Source organism: Ctenopharyngodon idella, chromosome 7 (genome assembly GCF_019924925.1).
Source record: "Ctenopharyngodon idella isolate HZGC_01 chromosome 7, HZGC01, whole genome shotgun sequence".
Classification (NCBI taxonomy): domain Eukaryota; kingdom Metazoa; phylum Chordata; class Actinopteri; order Cypriniformes; family Xenocyprididae; genus Ctenopharyngodon; species Ctenopharyngodon idella.
Window position 1 is genome coordinate 18,991,670 of NC_067226.1, and position 25,451 is coordinate 19,017,120.

Genomic DNA, 25,451 nt, shown 5'->3' on the forward strand with positions numbered 1-25,451 from the left:
AGAACCTTTTAATCCAGACCAGAGTAAAGCTAAACAACTCTCGTGGCATGTGACATGACATGACATCGCCTGTAGTTGTTGGTAGACAGCTGGCAGACAAAAGTAAAGGTGATGAAACAATGACAGGCATGTTAAGCCAGCACTGCTGATCCCATTCCTCAGACTTCCAAAATCAGTGAAAAAGGACATTTCAATGAAACTAACACAATATTATAGTACAGTACTTAGAGAAATACACAAAAGTAATTGTCCAAAATATGTAATGGTGCTTTTTATTAGTGTGGTTACGATGTTATATAAAATGTTACCTGGACGGATAACACTACATTTGCATTCCACTCTGCGGTTCATGGACATTGATTGCATCTGTGCAGTACGTGCAGATGTAAGATGTACAAAACGAGATGTAAGATATGAACGCAACATGTACATTTACTCATTTGGCAGACGCTTTTATCCAAAGCATGTATTACACAGCATTGCCATTCTGTGTCATCGTGCACATCATACACAAACATATCTTGGTCCCACAATCGACACTGACAACAATTTGCATGACAATGAATACATTTTGCTTCAAGTGATAATTTATTGAAGGACCTGATTTTGCAAGCATAGCTTGTACTGTATGCTAGAGCTCCTTGATTAGATCATTTATATTGACATACTTTACTGTCTGCTCCACTTCTTTCATCTACCAGTGCTAACAAAATGCAGAAGCAAGTGGAGATCAGAATGCATGAGAGTCATTTGGACCCTCCTACACCACCTGAAGAGTCCATGTGTGGAGGCTTCTGTGACAAAATGATGAAGAACCTGTTACTTGTGCTCACAATCCTTGGCAAGTTATTTTTACATTTTTGTTGCTTTAGCAGTTTGTTAATGAAAGAAAACTTGTTACTGTTTGTGGTAAAAGATGCATGGATATGTTGATATGGCAATGCAACACAATGAAGCCATCTTTCAACAGCAATTTTTCCCCCAGTTATGCATAAGGAGGTTTTTCTTTGTCACATTTGCAAAATGAATGAATTGAATGAATGAGCATCCATTTATTAGAGTTTTTTAAATTAAAGCACTATGTTAAAACACTATTACTCCATGATACTCATCAGACAATATATTTAATAGATTTGAATTAACACATATATATGTAGCAGTTAATTGTTAATCAGTATTTTTGTTTGTCTTCCAGTAGAAATATATAGACATCCTTAAGACAAGATCCATTTTCTTGAGAATAAAATGTAAATTTATTAAAAATGCCATGGGATTAGAAAATAAACCTAATTCAAGATATGTTCTTTGAAAATATATCAAACAAATCAAGCCTGATTAAGAAAAAGTTTTTTTTTTTTTTTTTGGTAATGCAGGCCTATTGATTTGAGGCCTTTTTTCCCCCACTTGTATCCAGACATAGTTTGTCACTCACTATGTTGTTTTAAGGCTTGGTGTGGCATGTGCACCAGAAGAAATAGACCAAAGTGTGTTAATTTAGCAGTCCTTCCAGGATTTCGCGGGAATTTTTTCTGATTTTTGCGGCCTAAAATGACTGAATTTGCAGCGGCTTTTCTCAAAATTTGCGGCAATATTTACATCATGTTTTCATGTTTTTCACAGAGATCATCACCCCCAGTGGTGAAACATTGAAATTTCGAAACGTTTTGAAACACTTATGACGTAACGAAGCCTCATTTACTGAAATCACATGACTTTGGCAGTTTGATACACGCTCTGAACCACTGATTTGAAACAAAAGATTCAAAAAACTTTGAAGCTTCATGAAGCAGTGTTTTGAAATCGCCCATCACTAGATATTGTTGAATAAAGTCATTATTTTGGTTTTTTTGGCGCACAAAAAGTATTCTCATCGCTTCATAACATTAAGGTTGAACCACTGCAGTCACATGAACTGTTTTAAATATGTCTTTAGTAGCTTTCTGGGCGCTGAAAAAATATCTTAATTTGTGTTCTGAAGATGAACGAAGGTCTTACGGGTGTGGAACGACATGAGGGTGAGTAATTAATGACAGAATTTTCATCTTTGGGTGAACTAACCCTTTAAGTTCTAGGTGGCACCAGCCCCTGATTTGGCAGTGCTGTGAGGACTGACAGAAAAACACTGAGCTTGAGTTAAGATGCAGATAATAGCCTATTAACTTTTATTTTATCATTAATAAATATTAAAAATATATACTATGGTGTGGAAATGACTAATAAGCCAATAAGTGCTCCTCTGCAGCATCTACTACAGTGGTAATTTATTCTTTTTTATTTCTAAATAAGTGTTTGCTTTCCTACATCATGAAACCTTTAGTTTTACAAATGGGGACAAACTATGAAGTATGAACAAATAATGTTTTGGACATCACATTAAAAATAAACTTTCAAACTGGGCAATATTTAAAGCTTTGAAGTGCTGGGAAAAGTTGTGTGAAGCACTTAAAAGCACTTGAAAACATTAGACCATTTCTGCCACAAGTTATTTCTGTTATTGTCGCAATGTTTCTCATGGTTTCCAGATTACAGGTGCGCTGGGAAGAAACCACTTGAATTCACTGCAGAATTAATAACATCGCTGTGAAATCTTGTGAGAAGCATTTAGGTTAAATTCGTCGCAGAATTCTCTGTTAAACCACAGATATCAGATCAAATATCAGGTATCATATCAGATCAAACAGTGTCCACAGTCGCACCATTTGATCTGATATCTGTGGTTTAACAGAGAATCCTGCGACGAATGTGAACGCTTCTCACAAGATTTCACAGCGATGAAATTAATCCTGTGGTGAATTCAAGCGGTTTCTTCTCTATTGCTCCCCCCCACCCATGGCTCCACCCTCCCAACACCATACCAACGATTTGCACCTTCCATAAAAAAACAAAACATAACATTAAGGAAAACATTTAATAGTTATTGCAAAATTGCCCAAATACTGTGTATTAAACAGTATCCAGTGGTGTCAATCCAGTGGCTGTTCCTGAGTTTGATGTGTCAGCTTCACCTACGTGTACAATCAGACATGGCACTGCCACATACCATTTTAAACCCTTTTAAAACTATTCCATATAGCTAAAGCTGTAAACAAGAAGTAAACACTTACAGTTAGAACTGGGGCTTGCCTCTGATGCTTCTCTTCCTATAGTAGCATCTGCCTTGTGTATGAAGGCAAATCAATGCCAAAAAGAACCAAGCGCACAACTGATACTCGAGCGAACACTTTTATTTTTGGCAGTAGTGGGGCAGGACTTGCTGTTTTAATTGTAACCTCAAATATAATTGGTTACTTCCCCTTTTCCTGAAGTCAGTTGTGATTGGACGCCTGTTATGATGATCCATAAATGTGTTTATTTCATTGTATTTTATTTATTGTTAATTAATGTTTAATATAAGTTAATGCATTGTTAATACAGAATAGATCCTTACCTGATACTTTATTAACAGGAAGTCTTCTGTTTACTAGTGATGGCATTCTTGTGATGTTAAAGAGATAAAACACATATTTTACAAACTGTAATGATGCATTTCCATGGTTATTGGCATTGTAAATTTATCAAAATGTTTAGATATTTTTATATTTTATTTATAACTCTATGTTGTGTGTTATTATATTATTATTTATTTATTTTTATACAATTGGAAATGTAGCTATTGGAGCAAAGTGGGAAAGCAAAGTCTAAATAAAAAATAAAAATGTTCGCGCGAGCAAAAGCAGCAGGTGAGAGAAGATCGAGCGCGAGAGTCTAGGAAATGATAATGCGCGCGCGAGGGTTTAAAATGCGTTTCTTTGCGTGTAGATCTGTTATCCTCTCGCGGAAGTAATTTGCTGCGCGTGCAAGTATCAGTTGTGCGCTCGGTTCTTTTTGGCATAGATTATACATAATATATATATTATTACTATCTATCTATCTATCTATCTATCTATCTATCTATCACTTCTCATCTATCTCCTCATCTATCTCACTTCTCATCTATCTCTCTTCTCATCTATCTATCTATCTATCTATCTATCTATCTATCTATCTATCTATCTATCTATCTATCTATCATCTATCTATCTATCCTCATTCAAACTCATAAACTCATCTATCTATCTATCTATCTATCTATCTATCTATCTATCTATCTATCTATCTATCTTCTCATCTATCACTTCTCATCTATCTATCTATCTACTAAAAAAAACTACTAAACTAAAACCAAACTTTCAAACTTTAAACTTTATAAACTACTTTAAACTTTCTGGACCGACTTTTTCAAGCCAACTTAAAGTTTGTCTCGACGAACTTTTTTATCTAGTTCAACTTTATTATGCTATAATATTCCGCTGCTGAAATGAGCATGACGTGTGTTAAATCCGTCCCGTGCTAATATGCAGTGTCATGTTTTGCTCTTGATGATGGAGCGACTAGCTTGTAGTAGAACAGAACAATTAACCAATTAGTAATTAACCTGTATATTTTGCTTTCTTTTTCTCATCCTCTTTTTTCTTTTTACGATACTGAGCCAGAGATCGTATTATTATAGGGAGATAGGAGGGTCTGTATCTCTTACCATTGGAGAAAGCGTAACGGCTAACTTAATCACGTGCAGCACCTCTCAGCCTATCGTGTAATAGCAGTGACATCAGTCGCAACATTCCCTAGTCTGCCTTCTCCTAAAAAAATACATTTTTATCAAGCTAAAATCTACATATATTTCCCAACGAAAGTATTGTTTAGTGAAAAACATGCTGAAGATTAGCAAACAGGCTGTAGATTAATTAAATTATTAGATATTTCCCCACAAAAGCTGTTTAATCAGCATAGTGAAGCCTCTCATCCATTGACATCCATTCAAAAAACAGCCTCTTGTCAGATAATCGCAAGTAATCATAATGCCTTTAAATAACAAAAGTACGAAATAATAATAATAGTAGTAATAATAATAACAACAATAATAATAATAATAATAAAATATATATAAATATAAAAAATCTCTTGGTGGGGCGGGGGCTCTCACTGGTGCCTCCCAGCGCCGTTTCTATGCCTAGAAACGGCGCTGTGTGTGATCGAGATCGGCCCGCTGCTCTGAACTCCAGTAGCGACGCGTTGTCTATTATTGGTCCGAGCTGCGCTGCTCAAACGAGTTGACTAAATGCATGTTGTGATGACGTCACGGGACGTGTCTAAGCCCAAAATCTGTGGAAAATCTGCTGCAATTAAGAAAAAATGCAAGATCCTCCGATTACTGCGGAGTTTACTTGTTTTTGCGATAAACTCAGCGATCGCAGAATCGCGAAATCCTGGAGGGACTGATTAAGGATTATAGACATCAATGTTTTAAATCGTAATTCTAAGCAGCTATTCAAGCTATGAGCTAGTATAATACATTATTCATTTATTTTACTCTGACTTTCTGACCCAAGTAAGTCTATGTCATGTTTGTGTTTATTTGTTGTTGTTTGCATTGGTTAATGCCTAGAGGAGGAAATCCATGCTATTTAATCCCTCTTTAAAACAATAGGGGTCCACACACACACACACATATGGTGTGTATGGTTCACTGGTACTTTTATCAGAGTTCAAGAAACAATTGCATTCTGATATTGTTATACTTCATAAACGGTTCAATATTATTTCTATTGAAATGTCTTATTTCTGTACCCTGATCTTATTTCTGTTCACTGTGATTCTCTGTGTCTGTTTCAGGTGTGATCATAGGTTCAGTAGCTGGTATTCTACTGAGGTACGCATCACCACTCCCCCCTGATGCCATTATGGTGATTGCCTTCCCGGGTGACATTCTCATGAGGATGTTAAAAATGGTGATTTTGCCTCTGATCATCTCAAGTTTGATCACAGGTACTGTTATACACTTTGCTAAACACCTCCATCAATGCTATTTTTTTGCTATTTGTATGCTGGTAAACCAGCATAAATACAGCTGCATCAGCAATGCGATATTGATATACTGACCATTGATATATATGTCTCAAAGACCATCAGCAATAAATTTAGCCTCAGAAATAACCTGCACGTAATGACTTTGGAGTCAAAGTTATAACCACAAGGTTATAGCTTTTATAATTTTAAATATGAAATAGGTACAGAAATAGTCTTTTTTTTTAATGGTTTTGCCTTTTTTTTTTTTTTTTTTTTGTCCTTTCAACTATTTCTTTGTAATTCAGTACAAGATAAAAAAAAGCATGCTTGTTAAATTTAGGGTGGATCAGTTTCAGTTGTTCATGAGCAGAACATGTTTAAACATGTTAGCCAAAAAAAAAAAAAACTGTAATTAGAAAATTCAAAACATTCCAAATGTATTATTCATTCATTAATCACAGCAATAATTATGAAACTTAATCTTTTGCCTGTAACTTTTAGTAATGCTGCCTTGTGAAAATGCAACTAGTATCAGTAGCAATTTTTTGTTCTTTTTTTTAGGATTAGCAGGGTTGGATGCCAAGTCCAGTGGTCGTTTAGGCACAAGGGCCATGGTGTACTACATGTCTACCACCATCATCGCAGCTGTGCTGGGGGTGATCTTGGTGCTCCTCATCCACCCCGGTAACCCCAAACTGAAGGCAAACCTGGGCGAAGGGAAAAAGAATGATGAAGTGTCCAGTTTAGATGCCTTGTTCGATCTCATCAGAAATCTGTTTCCAGAAAATCTTGTTCAGGCTTGTTTCCAGCAGGTGTGTGCATCCAAAGTGCTTTTGATTTCATATAATTTTATTCATTTAATATCAACTATATTTCTTTAAATCTTTCATTTGTTATTTCTCATTAGCCTTTCATTAATATACAGTGACTGAATTATTAATATTTAACTATCTCTTTATGTAGATCCAGACTGTTACTAACAAAGTAGAAGTAGCTCCTCCTCCAAATCCAACTCGGTTTGGACGAAATTCTACCAAGGGTGCAGCAAAATATGTGATCAAGAAGTCTCTTCAGTTCAAGAGCGGCATGAATGTGTTAGGTATTACATGGCCTTGATTCCATGATATATGAAAATGTAATTCATATATATATATATATATATATATATACTGTATGTACTTCACATTAACATGGTGGCATTGTGTGTTTCTCTAGGAATTATTGGGTTCTTTGTTGCATTCGGCATATGTATGGGAAAGATGGGAGAAAGGGCCAAGCTGATGCTTGAGTTCTTCAACGTTCTCAACGAGATTGTTATGAAGCTTGTCGGCATGATCATGTGGTCAGCTTTTATGATTGTTAATGAGTAAAGTTTACACACTGCAAAAAATGCTTTTCTTAGTTTCCAGTTTCCAGTCCAAATATCTAAAAATTCTTAAATCAAGAAGAATAAGTAAAATGACATAAGATATTATATCTTGTTTTCTGAAGAAATAAAAACTAAATTAAGTGAGTTTTTGCTTAAAACAAGCAAAATTATTTGCCAATGGGGTAAAAAAAAAATCTTATTCAAATGGAAAAATACTAAGTAAGAAAAACATATTTTTTGCAGTGCATGATATTCATTTTCTACCTTTAGTAGTCTATTTGTTGACTGATTTATTAACTGCGACATATATACACTACCTTTCGAAGGTTCGGTGTTAATTTTGAAAGAAGTATCTTATGCTTACAGTAAAACAGTAATTTATTGCTGTGATGGTACAGCTGTATTTTCAGCATTATTACTCCAGTCTTCAGTGTGATCCTTCAGAAATCATTCTAATACTCTGATTTGTTGCTCAAGTAACATTACTTATTATCACTGTCAAAAACAGTTGTGCTGCTTAATATTTTTGTGGAAACATCCTTTTCAGGATTTTTTGATGAATAGAAAGTTCAAAAGAACAGCACTGATTTGAAACAGAAAACTTTTGTAACATTGTAAATGTCTTTACCGTCACATTTGTTCAATAGTGCTGTTCAATTTAATGCATCCTTGCGGAATAAAAGTATTAGATTATTTATAAGAAATCTTATTGACCGTAAACATTTGAACAGTAGTGTTAATGATGGTGATTTTAACTGTTTAACTGCCTTTAACTGTCTTAAACTGACTTCTTGTCTTAGTTTATTTCCTGTCATTAAATTACTGATTAATCTGTTAGTTCGGCTCTTGACTTTGCTGCATGTCTCTGTCCTGTAACAGGTATTCCCCCGTTGGTATTGCGTGTCTGATCTGTGGAAAGATTATTTCAATCAATGATTTGGAGGTGGTGGCCAGGCAACTTGGAATGTACATGGTCACTGTCATCGTTGGACTTATCATTCACGGAGCCATTTTCCTTCCCTTAATATATTTTGTTATTGTTCGGAAAAACCCATACACATTCTTCATGGGAGTTTTCCAGGCTTGGGTCACCGCTTTAGGAACAGCTTCTAGGTAAATGATTTAACTTTTCCTTTATATGTGCCATGTATTTTGCCTTTGAGAATTCTTAGACACAGCAAGTTAAAGAGAGGGAAAGTCCATTGTTTCATTCCGCATGTTCAGAAGTTAAATTATGAATAATGGCAAGAGTAAATCTGAAATCTTGATATGCCTCTTTTATAGTGCTGGGACATTACCTGTCACTTTCCGCTGTCTAGAGGAAAATCTGGGCATTGACAAGAGAGTCACTCGATTTGTATTACCTGTTGGAGCAACAATCAACATGGACGGTACAGCGCTTTACGAGGCTGTAGCGGCCATCTTTATTGCCCAGATGAATGGAATAGAACTTGATCCTGGTCAGATTGTGACAGTCAGGTAAGACCACAGCATGTAAATTAGTGCTTTAAACAAATATTATTCTGATAGCACCCACTGATTCACTGCAGGCAGTTTCCTGGTGGCTACATAAAATTAAACGGATTCATCCCAAAAATAAAATTCAATCGTTTTCTCATCCTCCATTGCAAAAAAATTATTTTCTTACTTAGATTTTTTGTCTTGTTTCCAGTCCAAATATCTAAAAATTCTTAAATCAAGAAGCATTTTCTAGACAAGTAAAATTATAATTTAAGAATTTTTAGATATTTGGATTAGAAACAAGACAAAAACTCTAAGAAAAGCATTTTTTGCAGCGATCTTGTTGTTCCAAACCTGTTTACTGCCATTTTTCTGTGGTACAAAAACAAATTTTTTTTTTTTTTTTTTTTAGTTATGTCTTCAAGTTCTTAAAATGACATCCAAAAAGCATCATAAAAGTATTGTATGTTCCTTATAGTATTCTCTGGTACATTCCGATCATTGAGTCAGGAATGAATTGAACAATCTGATTTGTGAATCCAAGTAACTGGTTCATTGAAAAGAATAAGCTCAAAGTAGTGAGACCCAGTTCTTGAGAACTCTTTGACTCAGTGGATCTGGTAGCAGCCCTTAACAACCCATTAGTGGGGATGATTAGCAGTAAATGAAGATTTAAAGTTCAATGTGTTTGTCATATTGTTTCAGAAGGCGTTAGAATATAGTATAATTTGTAGCTCCACAGATGTGGTCACTATGACCTTTTGCTAAATGAACAATAGCTGTTTGAAGATTCTTTGAAAGTTCTCCTGAGTTCCACAGAAAAAAAAAGAAAAAAAAATCCCAGAGAACGAGTTTGGACTGAGATGAATAATGACAGAATTTTCATTTTAGGAGAATTTTTTATTTAATGGTCAGTACTGCTACTTGTTTGAAACAAATGTTGGTAAAATCACATTTTTCAAAGTGAAAATTAGAGCAAAGTGATCTTTTATTCTTAAAGTTTGCAACTAATCAAATGCAATATTTATGTTTTGTTTGTAGCCTTACAGCGACTCTTGCTAGCGTAGGAGCAGCCAGTATTCCCAGTGCTGGTCTGGTGACGATGCTTCTGATCTTGACAGCTGTGGGACTACCGACTCAAGACATCAGTTTACTGGTAGCAGTCGACTGGTTACTGTAAGTTAAATCAATCTCTCTCTGCTGATTTTGTGGTACACAAATTCAATTAGCTGTCAATCAAAAATGATCTCCAGTTTAAGATTTAGTGTCAAAGCAAATCTTGTGGCATGTTTAACCATTTGCTTTGCATGTTGATACAAGTCCTAATGGCATTTGGAGTTGTTTAGCCTTGAGAGATGTGGTACCTTTCTATGTTTTCTTCTGCTTGATCAAACAGGGACCGTTTCCGAACATCAGTCAATGTCGTTGGTGACTCGTATGGGGCGGGAATCGTGTACCACCTCTCCAAAGATGAGCTTGACCTATTTGATGCGCAGCAAAGGCCAGATGACTTTGAGATGGCCAAGACACAATCCTTTTTTGAGAATAACACTAACCATGGTGTATATGCATCTCACAACTCCTATCAGCCGGTCCAAATAGATGACTGCAAGGTACATTTCACTCTCACAGACATAGAAACCTGTATGTAGATGCTTTTATTTCTTTCCCCGACATTGTATGTATCATTGTGATTATTTTTTTTTTTTTACACTTTTGTATTTTTTGATCATTCCTAATGTGAATGCATAAGAAATGAAACAAAATGAAGGAATAAATAAATATGTTTTATTTATTTGTTCTGGTGCTAGGTGAAATAGCAGTTTTTGTGCTGGCTTTGTATATCCATAACAGTATTTGGATCAGTTTTGGAAATTATATACATGTGTACAGAAAAGCGTTCACACTTTGTATTGTACTAATGCCAAGCTGCCTTTGGCTATTCTCAACTAAAAATGAAAATGATACAAAGCAGTGTACTAGTGCGCACCTAATTTTCACCATCTACATTTTGAGATGACAAAGGCTGCTATTTCATAATTTCAAGCTCAGTGTTTTTAAGCTTGACAGAAGTGATTGTGATTGTTTTCCGTCAGTAAGAAACTGCAGTGTTTTTCTTTTTTTATGCCTCATTTTCACTGCACTTGAGTAGACATTTTAACCCTGTGTTTCAAAAATGCATAGGACTGTGTGGTAGCACGCGTGACACTTTTCACAACCCCTTTTAGAAGATTAGCTTTGGGCAGAGATTCACTGCAATTAGGAAAAATGTAAATACAAAATATAACAATTCAAATGATTTTCTCTATCTGTATTCAGTCTTTCAGCATTCTGTAAGGAATCCCGCTGCAGCTAATTATTATCTGGCTTGTGGTGGGTACATTTCTGTGAATTTGGATATAAATTGTACTGTTAACATATCAGACTACCTGGATTCTCTGCTCCAAACCATAAACAGTTTAGTTAGCACCAGTTAATGCATTTTGACTGTGCCTTGGTCCAACAGTTAGTTGTCCCTGATAATTGCTTTCAGGTAACCTTGGCCTCAAATGGCTCCACTGCAGAGTTCTCACTTGTTGAGGAGGAACCATGGATACGCGAGTAACACAGCACACAGATCCAGCTCCGCCTTATCCTGAGTCCCACAAGCTTATCCTTTCTGGTGAAAACCAAATGCTAATTTTATACATATAAACAGTCAGAAGTTACCACAAAACTTTTCACATGCACAACCACTGACCTTTTGTATGACAATCTCAGTTCATTTGACAAACAAAGAGAAGAGAATGTAGCTCGAAAGTAGCTGGTGCTCGTAGTGGTTCAGCTGGTTCAGCCTCATACATTATAATTCACATCCAAGGATTACGATAGTTGTAATTCTAGGCCTTGGGTTTGACGATAGATCTGAAACCTGCTGCCTTAAGGCTACTGCGTAGAAGGATCACAATGGCTTGTCCAGCCTGGGACCCCAGACTGACCCTAGAGCACTACTAGTGGCAGGAGGAGAGAAGTGCAGTTTGTTTGCTGAAGATACCTTTGACTGGCTTGGCTTAGGTGGATTAACCCTTGGTGGCGGCACTCCAGATCAGCCTCTTATAAGAGCTTACCGATGTACTTAGAGGTTCTGAAATAGTGGTTTGCCTCCAAATGCTGCCACTTATTTTTAGACGCCACCCAACGTAAATGCCACGTCAGCAATTACAGAGCGATTAGACATAAAGTATGACATTGAGTTGACTGGCGTTATCTAAAAGGAACGTTGGCTGTAAAGGGTTAGTTCACCCAAAAATGAAAATTATGTCATTTATTACTCACCCTCATGTCGTTCCACACCCGTAAGACCTTCGTTTATCTTCGGAACACAAATTAAGATATTTTTGATGAAATCCGAAACAAACTTTAAAACAAAAGTTTCATAAAGCTTCGAAGCAGTGTTTTGAAATCGGCCATCACTAGATATTGTTGAAAAGTCGTTATTTTGTTTTTTTGGCGCACAAAAAGTATTCGCGTCACTTCATAACATTAAGGTAGAACCACTGTACTCACTTGAACTGTTTTAAATATGTCTTTAATACCTTTCTGGATCTTGAGAGGTTCAGTGACATTGCTGGCAATAGAAGCCTCACTGAGCCATCGCATTTCATCAAAAATATCTTAATTTGTGTTCCAAAGATGAACAAAGGTCTTTGGGTGTAGAACGACATGAGGGTGAGTAATAAATGACATTATTTTCATTACTGGGTGAACTAACCCTTTAATGTCATACATTCACCACTTAAGAAGAAAGAAGTTTTCATTCCGACATTATGAGTGTCCATGCGTGTTTTTTGTTTGAGGGAAGGGACTTGCATGTGTGTAGGTTTTGTACGTATCTGTGTGCTTTGTTAAGTTGTCGATTTATTTATGTATTTATTTGCTAAGTTACAATCTTGCCTTGAAGACATCAACTGCAAACGGTGCAGACAGAAGACTTTAATATCAAATGCATTCCCATTTTCTTGGATCGTAGATGATTAATAGTGTTTAATTCTCTGAGGAGCCTTCTTGGATACTCAGATATTAAGTCCAGTTGAATGGATTCTATATTCGCGCTAATAATAGAGGCCCTCATGTTGGTTGGTGCTCAGGTTGTTAGCATGATATACTAACAGAAAAGAGATGACAGAATTGAAATCTATCTTTAAATCTGCACTGTTTATTTAGTAGTCTCTAATTACTATTATAGCAACACAATAAACATTCCTCTTTTGCACCAGAATCTTAAAATGTTCTCATTAAAGTGCCTCCTTGCACTTTCTGTAAATAAATAAATAAATACACATATATGCTGTCATATTTTAGATATATTTTTCATGGAAACTTAAGTGTGGTATTTCATCACTTTTTGTCTGTTGTTTTATAAAACAACTGCAATTCATGTATTCACTTTAGTATATTATTTTAGGTAGATTAGAGTGTAACAGGTTGTCTTAGTTATCATTATTATATTCCATGTACGTCACTGGGAACAGATGGCTGTGAAACACTGACTGATGAGTAAAAATGTATGTATGTGAATGTAAGCATATTTTTCACTGTTACAATTCATAATGATATTGTGTCTCAAATATTGTGTATTGTTAAACATTTTGGTAGGGATAATGACACTAGGGGAAAAAGTCAAATTACTAATAATTATAAACCAGGCTTGCTACAGATTTAGCAGCCCTGTGGAGTGTAGGGAAAATAAAGTGCAACCTACAGTAGATACAGTATCTGTAATATAAATGTGTGCACTATTGGAATATCTGTTCAGGCAGGGCCTGACACATCTAGAGGTACTGTGATATATGTTATAAATGTGACCATCCTGCTCTTTTTATTTGTGCAACCCTGTTTGGTTTCAAACACATTGTATAACTGTCTACCAAACTGTTCACTTTTTAAATTTGTCTTTTTCCTCTATTTTTCTATGAAATACCTATAAGAAATTGTAAATAAAGGCAATGCTTCTTGTCTCAGAGTGTTTCTGTTTTATTTTTCTTTCAGTTTTCCCAAGTCTTTAGACAGTGGGTATAAAATTATTTTATTAAAATATGTAAATATATTTTTACTATCTGTAGATTTGACATTTCATACATTTTATTGAAAGACTCATCCCACCAGAAATGTGTTCTGAGAGCTGACAAAATATGTCTTTATGGGTAATTTAATAAATGCAAAAATGTACAATTGCTTCATTGCAATACAAACTGGATATGGTTTCTCTATTTATAAAAGACAGGGCAATGTCTAAAAATGCAACATTTCTCACACAGTACATAGTACTTACGAACAGATGAAAACCAGTATAAAAATGTTTTCTCACCATATGATTCTTAACCATCACTCAACAAGAGATAATAAGCTTTTTAATATTGAAATAATACTTTAGAAAGGAAAGGAAATATGAAATATGATTTTTGTGATGCAATGAAATGGAAGCAAATTGCACTCCGAGCAGAAAAAAAAAAAAAAAAAAATCAGTGCAAATAAAAACTACGCAGAGTTTTCAAACCTACACAGTATCCATTATTATTATTATTTTTAAATATCAAAGATACTTTTTATTTGGCATACTGTGTATTATTATTTTGATCTATTCTGAGAGCTTTATTCAAAGCTCAGTCTCTGTCAACGTCAGCCATTTTCCCTCCATCAGCTTCACTGTGTTACATTAAATACTCTTTCTCACGCTCATCCACACAGGTAGCTGTAATGTCCTCTGTTGTACCGTTCTTCAGGTTCGTAACACTCATCAGTGCCACTATCTCCTGCTCTTTCTCTGACAGTGGCAGCGTTTCTGTTTTACTGTAGTCTTTGTTGTGCTCCTCAGTTGTGATGTTTCTGCTCTGTTTTGGTCCATACCACCTAAGTAAGGAGTTACATTCAGTAAACTAAAGCCAGAATTTACTGAATGAAAAAAGAATAAAAAAATCTAAGAAGTAAACTTACTTGTCTCTAGTGGCAACAGCAGCAAGTATGCATACTATGGCTCCAACAACCACGCAGAATGCAAAGATTATTAACCAAGCTGCAGAGAAATGAAAGATGGTAAATTGTCAGATTTACATTGTCAGTTGAATTAAAAGTGAAGAAACTGATGACGTCTGCAGTGCTGTCACGTGAACTTACTAGATGGTCCGTCCCCTTTGGAGGATTCTGGATGTACACTGGTATCATCGGATTTAGGTGGAACTGCATTGAAGATACATTTGTAATGAGACATAATGACTCAAAATATTATGTAGTAACATCATTACAAAATTGACATCAACATATTTAAGCATCTAAATGATGTACTACTTGATGATGTTAAACAATATCAATTAAAATGTAGCTTATTTATGTAATTATCATCAATGGGCAAACTAAATGTGCAAAGATGGATCTAAATCCTTTGGAAGCTTGTTTCCAGATGATAAAAAAGGTAATAGTGAGGAAAAGTTTTAAATAATAAATAGAGTCTTGTTGTGAAATACAAAGTCACACTATGAGATATAAAGTAAGAATTATGAGAAATAAAATTGCAATTGTGATTAATAGTCACATTGTGAGACATAAAGTTGCATTGTGTGATATAAAGTTGCAATTTTGATTGATTGATTGTTACTCTGAGGCAGACAATATATAACAGGGCTATGTGTTATGGATTTTGTAGGGACATTCACCTTTAACACTGGTGTTCAAATCTGGAACATTTTTTCGACCCACAGGTATCACTATGGATTTACTCTCAGCTGGTTCTGTGGTAATCGACCTTGTTGTGGATTGACTAGGCTCGAATTCTGACGCTGATCCACTCCCCTCTGTATCAAAGAACAAAGCACTGGGGGTAACAGAGGATGATCTCTTCCCAAAACTGGGCTTGATTGTAGGGCCTTTAGTGTCCAAGGTAGCCACAGTAGAAGGTTTCATATCCACATCAGGAAGAACTGTTTTGGGGACCTCCATGTCATTCAAAGGGGATGTTTCTTTTTTTACTCTTCCCAGTATCTCTTCCAAATCTACCAGAAAGCCCTCCGTCTTGACCTCCTTAAGAATGTCTTCATGTGACTCTCCATCTTCGTAAAAAATAAGATAAAAAGCTTAAATATTTAAGCGATACGTCAGTGTTTTGCATTGCTGTGCTGACACCAAAACAAAATAAAGATAAGAAGGTTGCGTTTAAATGTTAAACTATGCAGATACTTAGTGCATGTTAGGACGAAGTCAAACAAGAAACAATAATGAACAAGAAGTCACATCCTAAGTATTCAAATCAATTCAACGTTTTTGTTCCTCCTTCATTGTGGTACTGCAGGCACGTAAAAAAAAAAAAGTGTGAGGTCACAGAGATATGACTAATGTTCTGGATTAGGCGTGGTTGGATTATGAACAATGAAGTGTATGTCTGCTGCATGTCTTGCTTCTTCAGAATACACACCCCTCAACTCAAAAGGTAAAGCTAATACACCAAGAGCCTAAACAAGTCTTCAGTAAAGTACAGTATATCAAAATATAATTCTAGATACTGCAGGGAATAAAAAAGGGAACTTACTTTCTATGGCTGTGTTTCCATTGGTTAAGCCCTCAGAGTTACTTTTTACAGTATTTTCACAGTTTACTGATGAATCTTTGAGGGAAGGAAAATGAAAAATCAACGAGACATAAAACCTGCTTAGATTGTTTTTATATTGTTTCTCATTAAGACATCCCATTTTCTTTACACTCACCTGAAGGGTTAAAACAGTAAACATCAGAAAGATACTCTGCTGCTTTAGGGTGTAAGGTGACCTCCGTAGAACTGGAGTCACAGTTTGGACCATTAACGTGTGGGAGGAACATGACATTTTGACCATCAATCCAGCCGTATCTAAACAAAGGTGTGGGGTTCATTTAAAAATTAAGTGCTGTCATTAAGCAATATCAAAAGAAGTGCATTTATGTCTGAACATGTTATTTAGCTCTAGGCTAAGGCTATTGTACGCAGCCTGTTTTCTTTACCTGCATGTTCTCAAGCCTTTTTTGTAAGCTTCATTGATCTGTTCCTGTGTTGCCAGTTTGTAGTCTAAACTCTGACACAATTCCAAAGCCTGTTGGAAAGTAAGAGAGTAACGGCTGGTTCCCTCAACATGGAGAACACCGGCAAAGCTGCATCTGCCAATGTGACCTGTCAAAAGAGAAACTAATGTGAATATTCAAAGTCAGAAATCTTTATTTATGTAACAATTGTTTTCCATGTATAATCACACTAATGATTAGATTGTAAATGGGGGCCAAATGTAGGCTCTGTGTGTGACAGATGAGCAATTTAGCATTAGGTATCATTAGATGAATCTCTTAATGAATCATTGCATGTGCAGACGTGAGCACATCTGTAACACATCTAGGCCATCTGTAAGCCTATGACTTTGTAAATGACTTCGTTTTTGTCTCAAAATAACACGTTTAGACTAGCAAGCAATTTTAAAGACATGAATTAGTGGAACAACTGATACATAGTGTGCAGAAGAGGGAATAAGTGAGTTTGATATGACTAGACACAAGGTATACTACTAGATGGACTGAGGCTGCCGTATACAAGACCATAGGAGATTTGAAGGAAAAAATCTTAAATCTGGATACTTTTTTTCCCCCCCAGAATACAAGAATTAGTATTTTGTCATTTTGTGTCTTGATTTAAGAATGTTTAGATATTTGTACAGGAAAACAAGACAAATATACTAAGAAAATCACTTTTGCATTGAAGTTACAGTCTAAGAGAGGAAGAGATTAATGAACTTCTGAACAACTGAGGTTATATTATTATATTGTATTATATGTACAATAAACTTAACAAGCCAAGGGCTGTATTACAGAAACATCATTACTCTGGAATCTTATCTTATCTATAACCATAGCGATATCAGTTAAAACCTGTCAGATCTTAATTTCATTCCTAAGATATGACGTTTCTGTAATACAACCAGGCCTTTATTCTAAGCCATAATCTGACATTTATCTATAAAGAATATCGTCAATGCACTAAAAGTGAATGAGCAGAGATGAGATAGCCTCAAAGAAAACTTTATTTACATTCAACAGCTCAGCTGATGCTTTGGAGTTTAAAACCATAGCCTTTGTTGTCAAATGCAAAAAGGGTTATCTCATTACTACAGTCAAATCAATATCGTAATCATTATTTTGCCACAGTAAATGCGTCTTAACCAAGACTGTACAAAGTCATCAGAGGCACCTCTCAGATCAATAAGTAACACATTCAACATCACTCACCCTGAACCGGAGCTGCCTGAAGTAGAGCTGGTGATCCAGTAGCAAGTACCACAAGTAACAAAGTCCACATGGTCAGTGCTGTGTCATGTGCTAGATGAAGGGAAGTATACTTGTTTGTTGGCCCTGAACCGGTTTGGTTCGCTTTGATTCTCCTTTGTAATTTTCTGAACCCTCTAGAGATGTCCCATGCCTGTTTTATACGCTCAGAGTAAAGTAGTTGGTGAGCAATAATGGGGTGGTGCTATAGAGAACACACCCTCACCATTGTCTCTCATATTTCCTCACTCTCTCAGTGTTTGCGCAGTCAGCATTAACATGACAGACATCTTGAAACTCATGGAATTATTGAGATCAATCGGTTTATTTATGCAATTACATGTGTAGGCAATATTGTACTGCACTGTTTCTGCTCTAAATAAAATTATTAATGTGATCAAACTGTGTCTTCATTCATGTATAATAAAAAAAAATACCTGCATGTAATTACTGTAATCAATTTCTGTAATAACATCTATAATTACACTGTTGACCCTACAAAAAAAAAATAATAACACTGTTAAGCCTAACCAAACCACAAAACCTGTCCCTAACCTTACCTGTATTCCACCTCAATAGCAGCAAAAGTGTTTTGCAACATAAGCAACATGATTTAAAATGTAATTACATATAAAGACACCTATATAAATTGGGACTAAAATACTTAAAGGGTTAATTCACCCAAAAATGCAAATAATGTCATTTATTACTCACCCTCATGTAGTTCTACACTCGTGAGACCTTTGTTCATCTTCGGAATACAAATTAAGATATTTTTGATGAAATATCAAGCATTGCGTTAGTTCAGGCAGGCCACTTCAGGCAAGCTCGCGTTGGCCGATTAGTCAGCTGTTGCTGACATGTACCAATCCAGTTTCGTCACCTATCGTAGCGGACCATTTAAATCCCCACGCCTCAGCATCTCTTCTTTTGCTTTGCTGCTCGCAATTCAAACTCCCTCCTCAAACCCCAACTCCATCTAACCGAACCTGTAATCTTATTTAATTTGTTTCTTTTCTGTACACAGTTCACTATTTTGAACATTTTCTAGAATGTATTCTGCATTTTCTACAACTCGTGTAATTACGAATCATTATGTATGCTATATTGGAGCTGTTCTGTACCCCAGGGGGGTTTTTACTTGCTGCTCTCCCTTCTCTGTCCAAGCGTTGCTGCATGGACAGGCGTGGGGAGTTTTGCCTAGAACAGAACCATACCGCCAACACTGCTATGCTATAATGTAATAAATTATATACTTGACGAATTGGTCCTGACTGAACCGATGGCTCAGTGAGGCTTCCATTGCCAGCAAGATAATTAACACTTTCAGATGTCCAAAAAGGTACTAAAAACATATTTAAAACAGTTCATGTGAGTACAGTGGTTCAACCTTAATATTATAAAGCGACGAGAATACTTTTTGTGCTTAAAAAAAAACTAAATAATGACTTTTCAACAGTATCTAGTGATGGCCGATTTCAAAACACTGCTTTGAAGCTTTACGAATCTTTTATTTCGAATCAGTGGTTTGGAGCGCCGAAGTCATGTGATTTCAGTAAACGAGGCTTTGTTAAGTCATAAGTGTTTCACAATTTCAATAGTTCACGTGACTTTGGAAGTTTGATACGCGATTCGAACCACTAATTCAAAACAAATGATTCGTAAAGCTTTGAAGCAGTGTTTTGAAATCGGCCATTACTAGACATTGTTGAAAAAAGTCTTTATTTTGTTTTTTTTGGCGCACAAAAAGTGTTCTCGTCGCTTTATAATATTAAGGTTGAACTACTGTACTCACATGAACTGTTTTAAATATGTTTTTATACCTTTTTGGACATCTGAAAGTGTTAATTATCTTGATAACAATGCAAGCCTCACTGAGCCATCGGATTTTATCAAAAATGTCTTCATTTGTGTTCTGAAGATGAACGAAGGTCTTACAGGTGTAGAACGATGAGGGTGAGTAATTAATGACATAATTTTAATTTTTGGGTGAACTAACCCTTTAAATGTGTATGTCTGGATAAATATATTCTGTTCTTCTCAAAATTCAAATGTGAGCAGTGGGAGAAAAAGCTAGTTTGTGGTGAGGAGGGTGGCCTCGTATTATGATGAGTCACTGCAAACATTGCAGTGGTGTGGCTGACTAAGGTGTGCGAAAAATCACCCCGCCCCATGTGTGCTGATACACGTTCACTTCCTACTTCAAGTGCGGGAAAAAAGTAAAAGGGACTGTAGGTGACTCGTAGGAGGTTATCTCAGGCCAGACAACTGTGGTTTTGATTTTCATGTTGGAACTTGTGGATCTTAAATGGAATTTAAGAAACTACTGAATAATTTGACAATATTTCCTTAACATTTCCTTAACAAATTCAAGTTAATAAGAAGCATGAGTTACAATGAAAATTCTAATGAAAGTGGTGGATATCTTATCCAGGAAATAACAGATATTTGTTGAGTTATCTCTAGAGAAGTTAATGAAAGACAATGAGCTGCATAGTGCCTAAAAACAGATGGGGATCAATAAAGTTCAGTTTGTACAGTCATACATGTAGCCTACAGTACAAAAACACTCATATTTCCTATTATTCTAAACACACATGAAGTTCCCAAAATGGACTTCAAAGGTGGAACTAACATATAAACAGACAGTGCATTCCTTCTGATAATCTGGTTTCATTATCATTCTACAGTTATTTAGATATATCAGATAAATATGGACAGACACACACACACACACACACACACACACACACATACACGTTTGGGTTTCATGTTTTATAGGGACTTTCTATAGACATATCGATTTTATACTGTAACTGTATATTTGGTAGCACTTTATTTCATAGAGTTCCGTATACATGTACTTATTATAGCAATTATAATAACTGGGTTATAACTAGGTACCCTAAGCCTAACCTTAACCCATGTAGTTACCTTATATTACCAGTAAGTACACTGTAAGTAGCCTACATGTAATGTAAAATAAACTGTAACCGTATTCTATACTCTAAACCTACCCATCAAAGAAAACTTTCTGCATTTTTACACTTTCAAAAAACATCACTTTGTATGTTTTATAGGCTGCTTTCCTAACTGGGACCAAAAAAATGTCCGAACAAGGACAAGGACTTTGGATATTGCCATCTTTGTGAGGACATTTTGTCTCAATAATGTAGCTGAATCGCACACACAAACACACACAAAGATAGTTGTACACACATAAGGTCCACTTCTTATGTTACACAGAAAATACAGCACTAGGTACACAGAAAATGCCATCCATCAATTTTAGCAACAAAAGCATCCGAGCAACAAAATTCATGATGTGTAATGTAAATAGGGGAGGAATGCACATTATTGTTTTAACCACTACGAAACACATTTTTCATGCTACTTTGAACACATCTGACACCAAACAAAGTGCAAGGCTACAAGATTACATTAGCCTACTACTCTAGATAGGTACTGCAAAGTGCAATATCATATTGCAATGCACATAGCACACAGCATAACTTCAGTTTCACATTGTGGTACTTGAATATATAATTGCAATGTTTCAGTGTTTCAGACTGTCCGATAAAATAACTATAATAAAATAACTGTGTTTTTAGACATTTACCGACGTCCCTGTTTGGGAGTCTTTTATCTTTTAAAGATCTGCACTTCCGTCTTCCGCTGTTGCGCAAGAGTTTGATCACGCCGCCAAACCAGAAATGTTCGTCATCATAATATCTTGAACTTCGTTCAGAATTATTTTTTACAGTCTTCTTTCAGTGTTTTAACAATGTCGTCGGTCGTGAACACGGCACACGCGGAGAGCAACGGGAAGGAGATAGGGGTAAAACTATACATAATGTCCTTGTCCCTGGTTTTGTACAGTATCTGAAATACTCGATATTGTTTGTGTCTCAGAAGCTTATGATGTTGTTTTTAACGAGACGACATGTCATTGTTTAAGGATCAGGAACATCCTCGTGTGCTCATCCCAGAGCTTTGCAGACTCTTCTATGAGTTGGGCTGGGTGACAGGAACCGGGGGAGGAATAAGCCTGCGGCATGGGTTAGTCATCATGGCATCTTACACCAATAAAATCCACTGTGTGCAATATTCACTTTCTGGGTCAGTGACGTAAGAAAAGTGTTCACGATAAAGAACGGGAAGGTTTTTATTATTATTATTTAACTTGTATATTGTATTTTATGACGACTAAACATGGTGTGCGGTGAAAAATGATAACATTTATTATCTTATTGAGTTTGACACAGTCTTGGGGGGGTCTCCTCTTTTTGAAATCATTTCCTGTTTTATCCCCCCTTTTTATTATTATTTTTTTATTATTATTATTGGAATTTTTTGAACAATGAGCATACAAGGGCAATAACATTAATTACATCAAATCAAATGTTATGGTAAACAAATATAAAAAAGGAAAAGAAGAGAAAGCAGCAAGAAATTCACATGTCTATAAATAAGTACAAAAGTTACAAATTATTCAAAGAATTAAAATAACTTAGAGGGTTTTTTTTTTCTCGCTTTGTTTCTTTTAATGTATACAAGTAGTGACCTATTTCTATTTTAAAATAAGTAAAATTAGTTTTTTCCCTCCACATTTACATTTGTGGATAAAGTAAAATAAATGTTCCATATATAATGAGTAAATTCACAATATACCAAATTTTGAAGTCACCAGTATTATCATAAAAAAAAAAAAAAACATCTTTTACTTTGAGTTGTAATTCAATGTTAGTGCTTTGTTTTTTTTTTTTTTTTTCACAAAAAAGCCACATCACACCAAAATAGTTTTGTATAAATACAATCATACAATAAATGGACAATATTCTCATTTCCCTCTTTACAGAAAACACATTTCAATACCTTTACAAAACTTTGCAATTACCTGTTTTACAGGATAAATATGATGAACAATCTTAAATGATTCCTCCCTCATTTTATTGGTGATACAAAAGCGTCTGGACATTTTAAAGGTCTTTTCAACTGACATCTTGAAATTGTGTTCTCCAAAATCCAATAGCTAAAGGAACAGTGGAAATTTGGCACATTGTTCTGAGATATTTATGACATTTTTTGTCTTTTAAATTTATACCTTCCAGTTTAAGACTAAAATCTAAATTTTGTTAAAGTTCTGAGGGAATGGCATTGATTACCATCATATAATCTTTGACAGGTATATAAAATTAAAATGTTATTAAAGATTCTGAATAAGTAAATGTAAATTAAGTAAATTATGTTTGTATACAATCATCCACCAAAGTTTTATTGGAAGCTTCTTAATATTAAAATTACAATTGAAATTCAATCCACTTTTGCAAATATTATTTTAGTGATATAATACCATAATTTGTCTTTTGAACAAATATAATTATAATTATAAATCAAGTACATTTAGCCCACCTTGGTTAAGCGAATTACAAAGTGTTTTTATTATTATTTTTTTTATTATTATTCAAATAATGATGTTTATTTTGTTAAATAAACATAATTTACGCATATTGATTGGACCACATGACTTTGATTTGGCAGACACAAGTTTTTCAAATTTAAATAAGCAGGGTTTTTTTCTAAGAAATTAATCATCATAAAATATTATGGTGAACTATGTAATAATTTTTCTTTTTAAGAATTACTTTTGTTTTTTCCCCCCTTCGTTATGATACCAGGTTGGTTGTATCACTGTGATGTTCTGACTTAATACCTAGCAAAAATAACATAATTAATTTTAATTCATAAATTATAAACATGCATGTACCCATGCAATTAAAAATGTATGGAATTCATTACAGTGTATAATAATTATTTCTTCTCCCAGAGAGCACATTTATATAGCTCCCTCAGGTGTTCAGAAGGAGAGAATACAAGTAAGGCTTTTTTCTATTCATGTGTCATATGCTCCACACATTACTAGCATGTTGATGTGTATAATGAAATAATTTTTCTAAACTATCATTCCACTCCCGTTTGTAGCCAGAGGACTTGTTTGTTTGTGACATTGATGAGAAGGACATCAGTTGTCCACCTCCACAGAAGAAGCTGAAGAAAAGTCAATGCACGCCCCTCTTCATGAACGCCTACACTATGAGAGGTATGTGTCCACACACAGTGTTTTGTTCCAGTTCTATACTATATTTACAATACATTGTCATTTTCTTTCACAGGAGCTCAGGCAGTTATCCATACACACTCAAAGTCTGCTGTCATGGCAACTCTCATGTTTCCTGGCAAGGAATTCCGCATCACACATCAAGAGATGATTAAGGGGATTCGGAAAGGAAACTCAGGCACAAACTACAGGTTGTACATCCATCCTGCTAAGATGCTTCACTAGTCAGTGATCCAGCTCGTGCCATTTTTACAGTAGTAATATGTGACGTGTTCTTGTCAAATAATACTTAATCTCAGAATAGAACAGTTGTGATGTTAAGATATTAGTAGGTGTGAACATCTAAAATCCTGCTTTTACTTTACTGTTTGCATGTGTTTTTGCCTCAGGTATGATGAAACTCTAGTTGTACCAATTATTGAGAACACCCCAGAGGAGAAGGACCTAAAAGAGCGCATGGCCCGAGCCATGGACATGTACCCTGACTCCTGCGCTGTTCTCGTCCGCAGACACGGCGTCTATGTCTGGGGAGAGACCTGGGAGAAAGCAAAGACGATGTGAGCTACGAAATGAAATGCACTCTATATTTTGAGTATGTATACAAAATGTATTTATCTTTTAAATCTGTATTATTTTTCAGGTGTGAATGTTATGACTACTTATTTGACATAGCTGTTCAGATGAAACAATGTGGCCTGGACCCTGCTGCTCTTCCCACTGAAGATAAAGGCATTGTTTGACATATCTGACTCTGTACAATTAACTACTGTTACCATCATTTTTTTTAATCATAAATCCTAATTGTATATTGCAATGTTTTTTAATAAATGTACAGTTCAGCATTTGCCATTTAATGACTTTGAGAACTATTATTTTCAATCATTTTACAAAGTTAAATGTCACTTACCTGCAAACAGAATGAAATGTAAGAATGCAGATTAGAATGGCTAACATTCTGAAGATAATGAGTGTCATTCTTTTTTCTTTGGATATTTTGATGCTTGGCGACAATGGCATAATGTCATAATTAGCATTAATTGCCTAATTTGGCAGCTGTTTGTATTATATAAACTGATATGCTAGTTATAAAAAAGCAATATTTCAGAGTAATATTAATTTATTAATAATATTAATTTACATTGGGTCCACTCAAATGCTTTTAAATACTGTTTTTGTCTTTTTATGATTTTTATGATATACACTACCCTTCAATGTTTGGGGTTAGTAAGATTTTTGTCATTTGTAATTTTAAGATTTTTTAGTAAGATAAAATGTTTCTGAAAGAAGTCTTTCATCAAGGCTATGTTTATTTGATGAGAAATACAGTAA

At 35.2% G+C, this 25,451-nt stretch overlaps 3 protein-coding genes across 3 annotated transcripts; 2 read left to right on the plus strand and 1 right to left on the minus strand.

Annotated features, from left to right (window-relative positions):
• Positions 1 to 705: 705 nt before the first annotated feature.
• On the plus strand, positions 706 to 13,695 carry slc1a2a (solute carrier family 1 member 2a). The gene is made up of 10 exons (XM_051900928.1): positions 706 to 841; positions 5,692 to 5,844; positions 6,427 to 6,677; positions 6,829 to 6,964; positions 7,081 to 7,207; positions 8,114 to 8,347; positions 8,519 to 8,713; positions 9,737 to 9,871; positions 10,092 to 10,308; positions 11,229 to 13,695. The coding sequence occupies exons 1-10, from the start codon at positions 712 to 714 to the stop codon at positions 11,298 to 11,300; spliced, it is 1,650 nt and encodes a 549-aa protein (XP_051756888.1). The 5' UTR covers positions 706 to 711; the 3' UTR covers positions 11,301 to 13,695.
• A 161-nt stretch (positions 13,696 to 13,856) lies between these two features.
• On the minus strand, positions 13,857 to 18,189 carry cd44a (CD44 molecule (Indian blood group) a). Its single transcript, XM_051900922.1, has 8 exons — positions 17,969 to 18,189; positions 16,700 to 16,865; positions 16,429 to 16,568; positions 16,254 to 16,328; positions 15,385 to 15,777; positions 14,849 to 14,911; positions 14,669 to 14,747; positions 13,857 to 14,584 (listed from the first exon to the last, which is right to left on the minus strand). The coding sequence occupies exons 1-8, from the start codon at positions 18,036 to 18,038 to the stop codon at positions 14,386 to 14,388; spliced, it is 1,185 nt and encodes a 394-aa protein (XP_051756882.1). The 5' UTR covers positions 18,039 to 18,189; the 3' UTR covers positions 13,857 to 14,385.
• A 3,455-nt stretch (positions 18,190 to 21,644) lies between these two features.
• Positions 21,645 to 24,976, plus strand: apip (APAF1 interacting protein). Its single transcript, XM_051900924.1, has 7 exons — positions 21,645 to 21,842; positions 21,963 to 22,063; positions 23,832 to 23,880; positions 23,987 to 24,104; positions 24,178 to 24,313; positions 24,512 to 24,679; positions 24,763 to 24,976. The coding sequence occupies exons 1-7, from the start codon at positions 21,789 to 21,791 to the stop codon at positions 24,860 to 24,862; spliced, it is 726 nt and encodes a 241-aa protein (XP_051756884.1). The 5' UTR covers positions 21,645 to 21,788; the 3' UTR covers positions 24,863 to 24,976.
• The last annotated feature ends 475 nt before the right edge of the window (positions 24,977 to 25,451 follow it).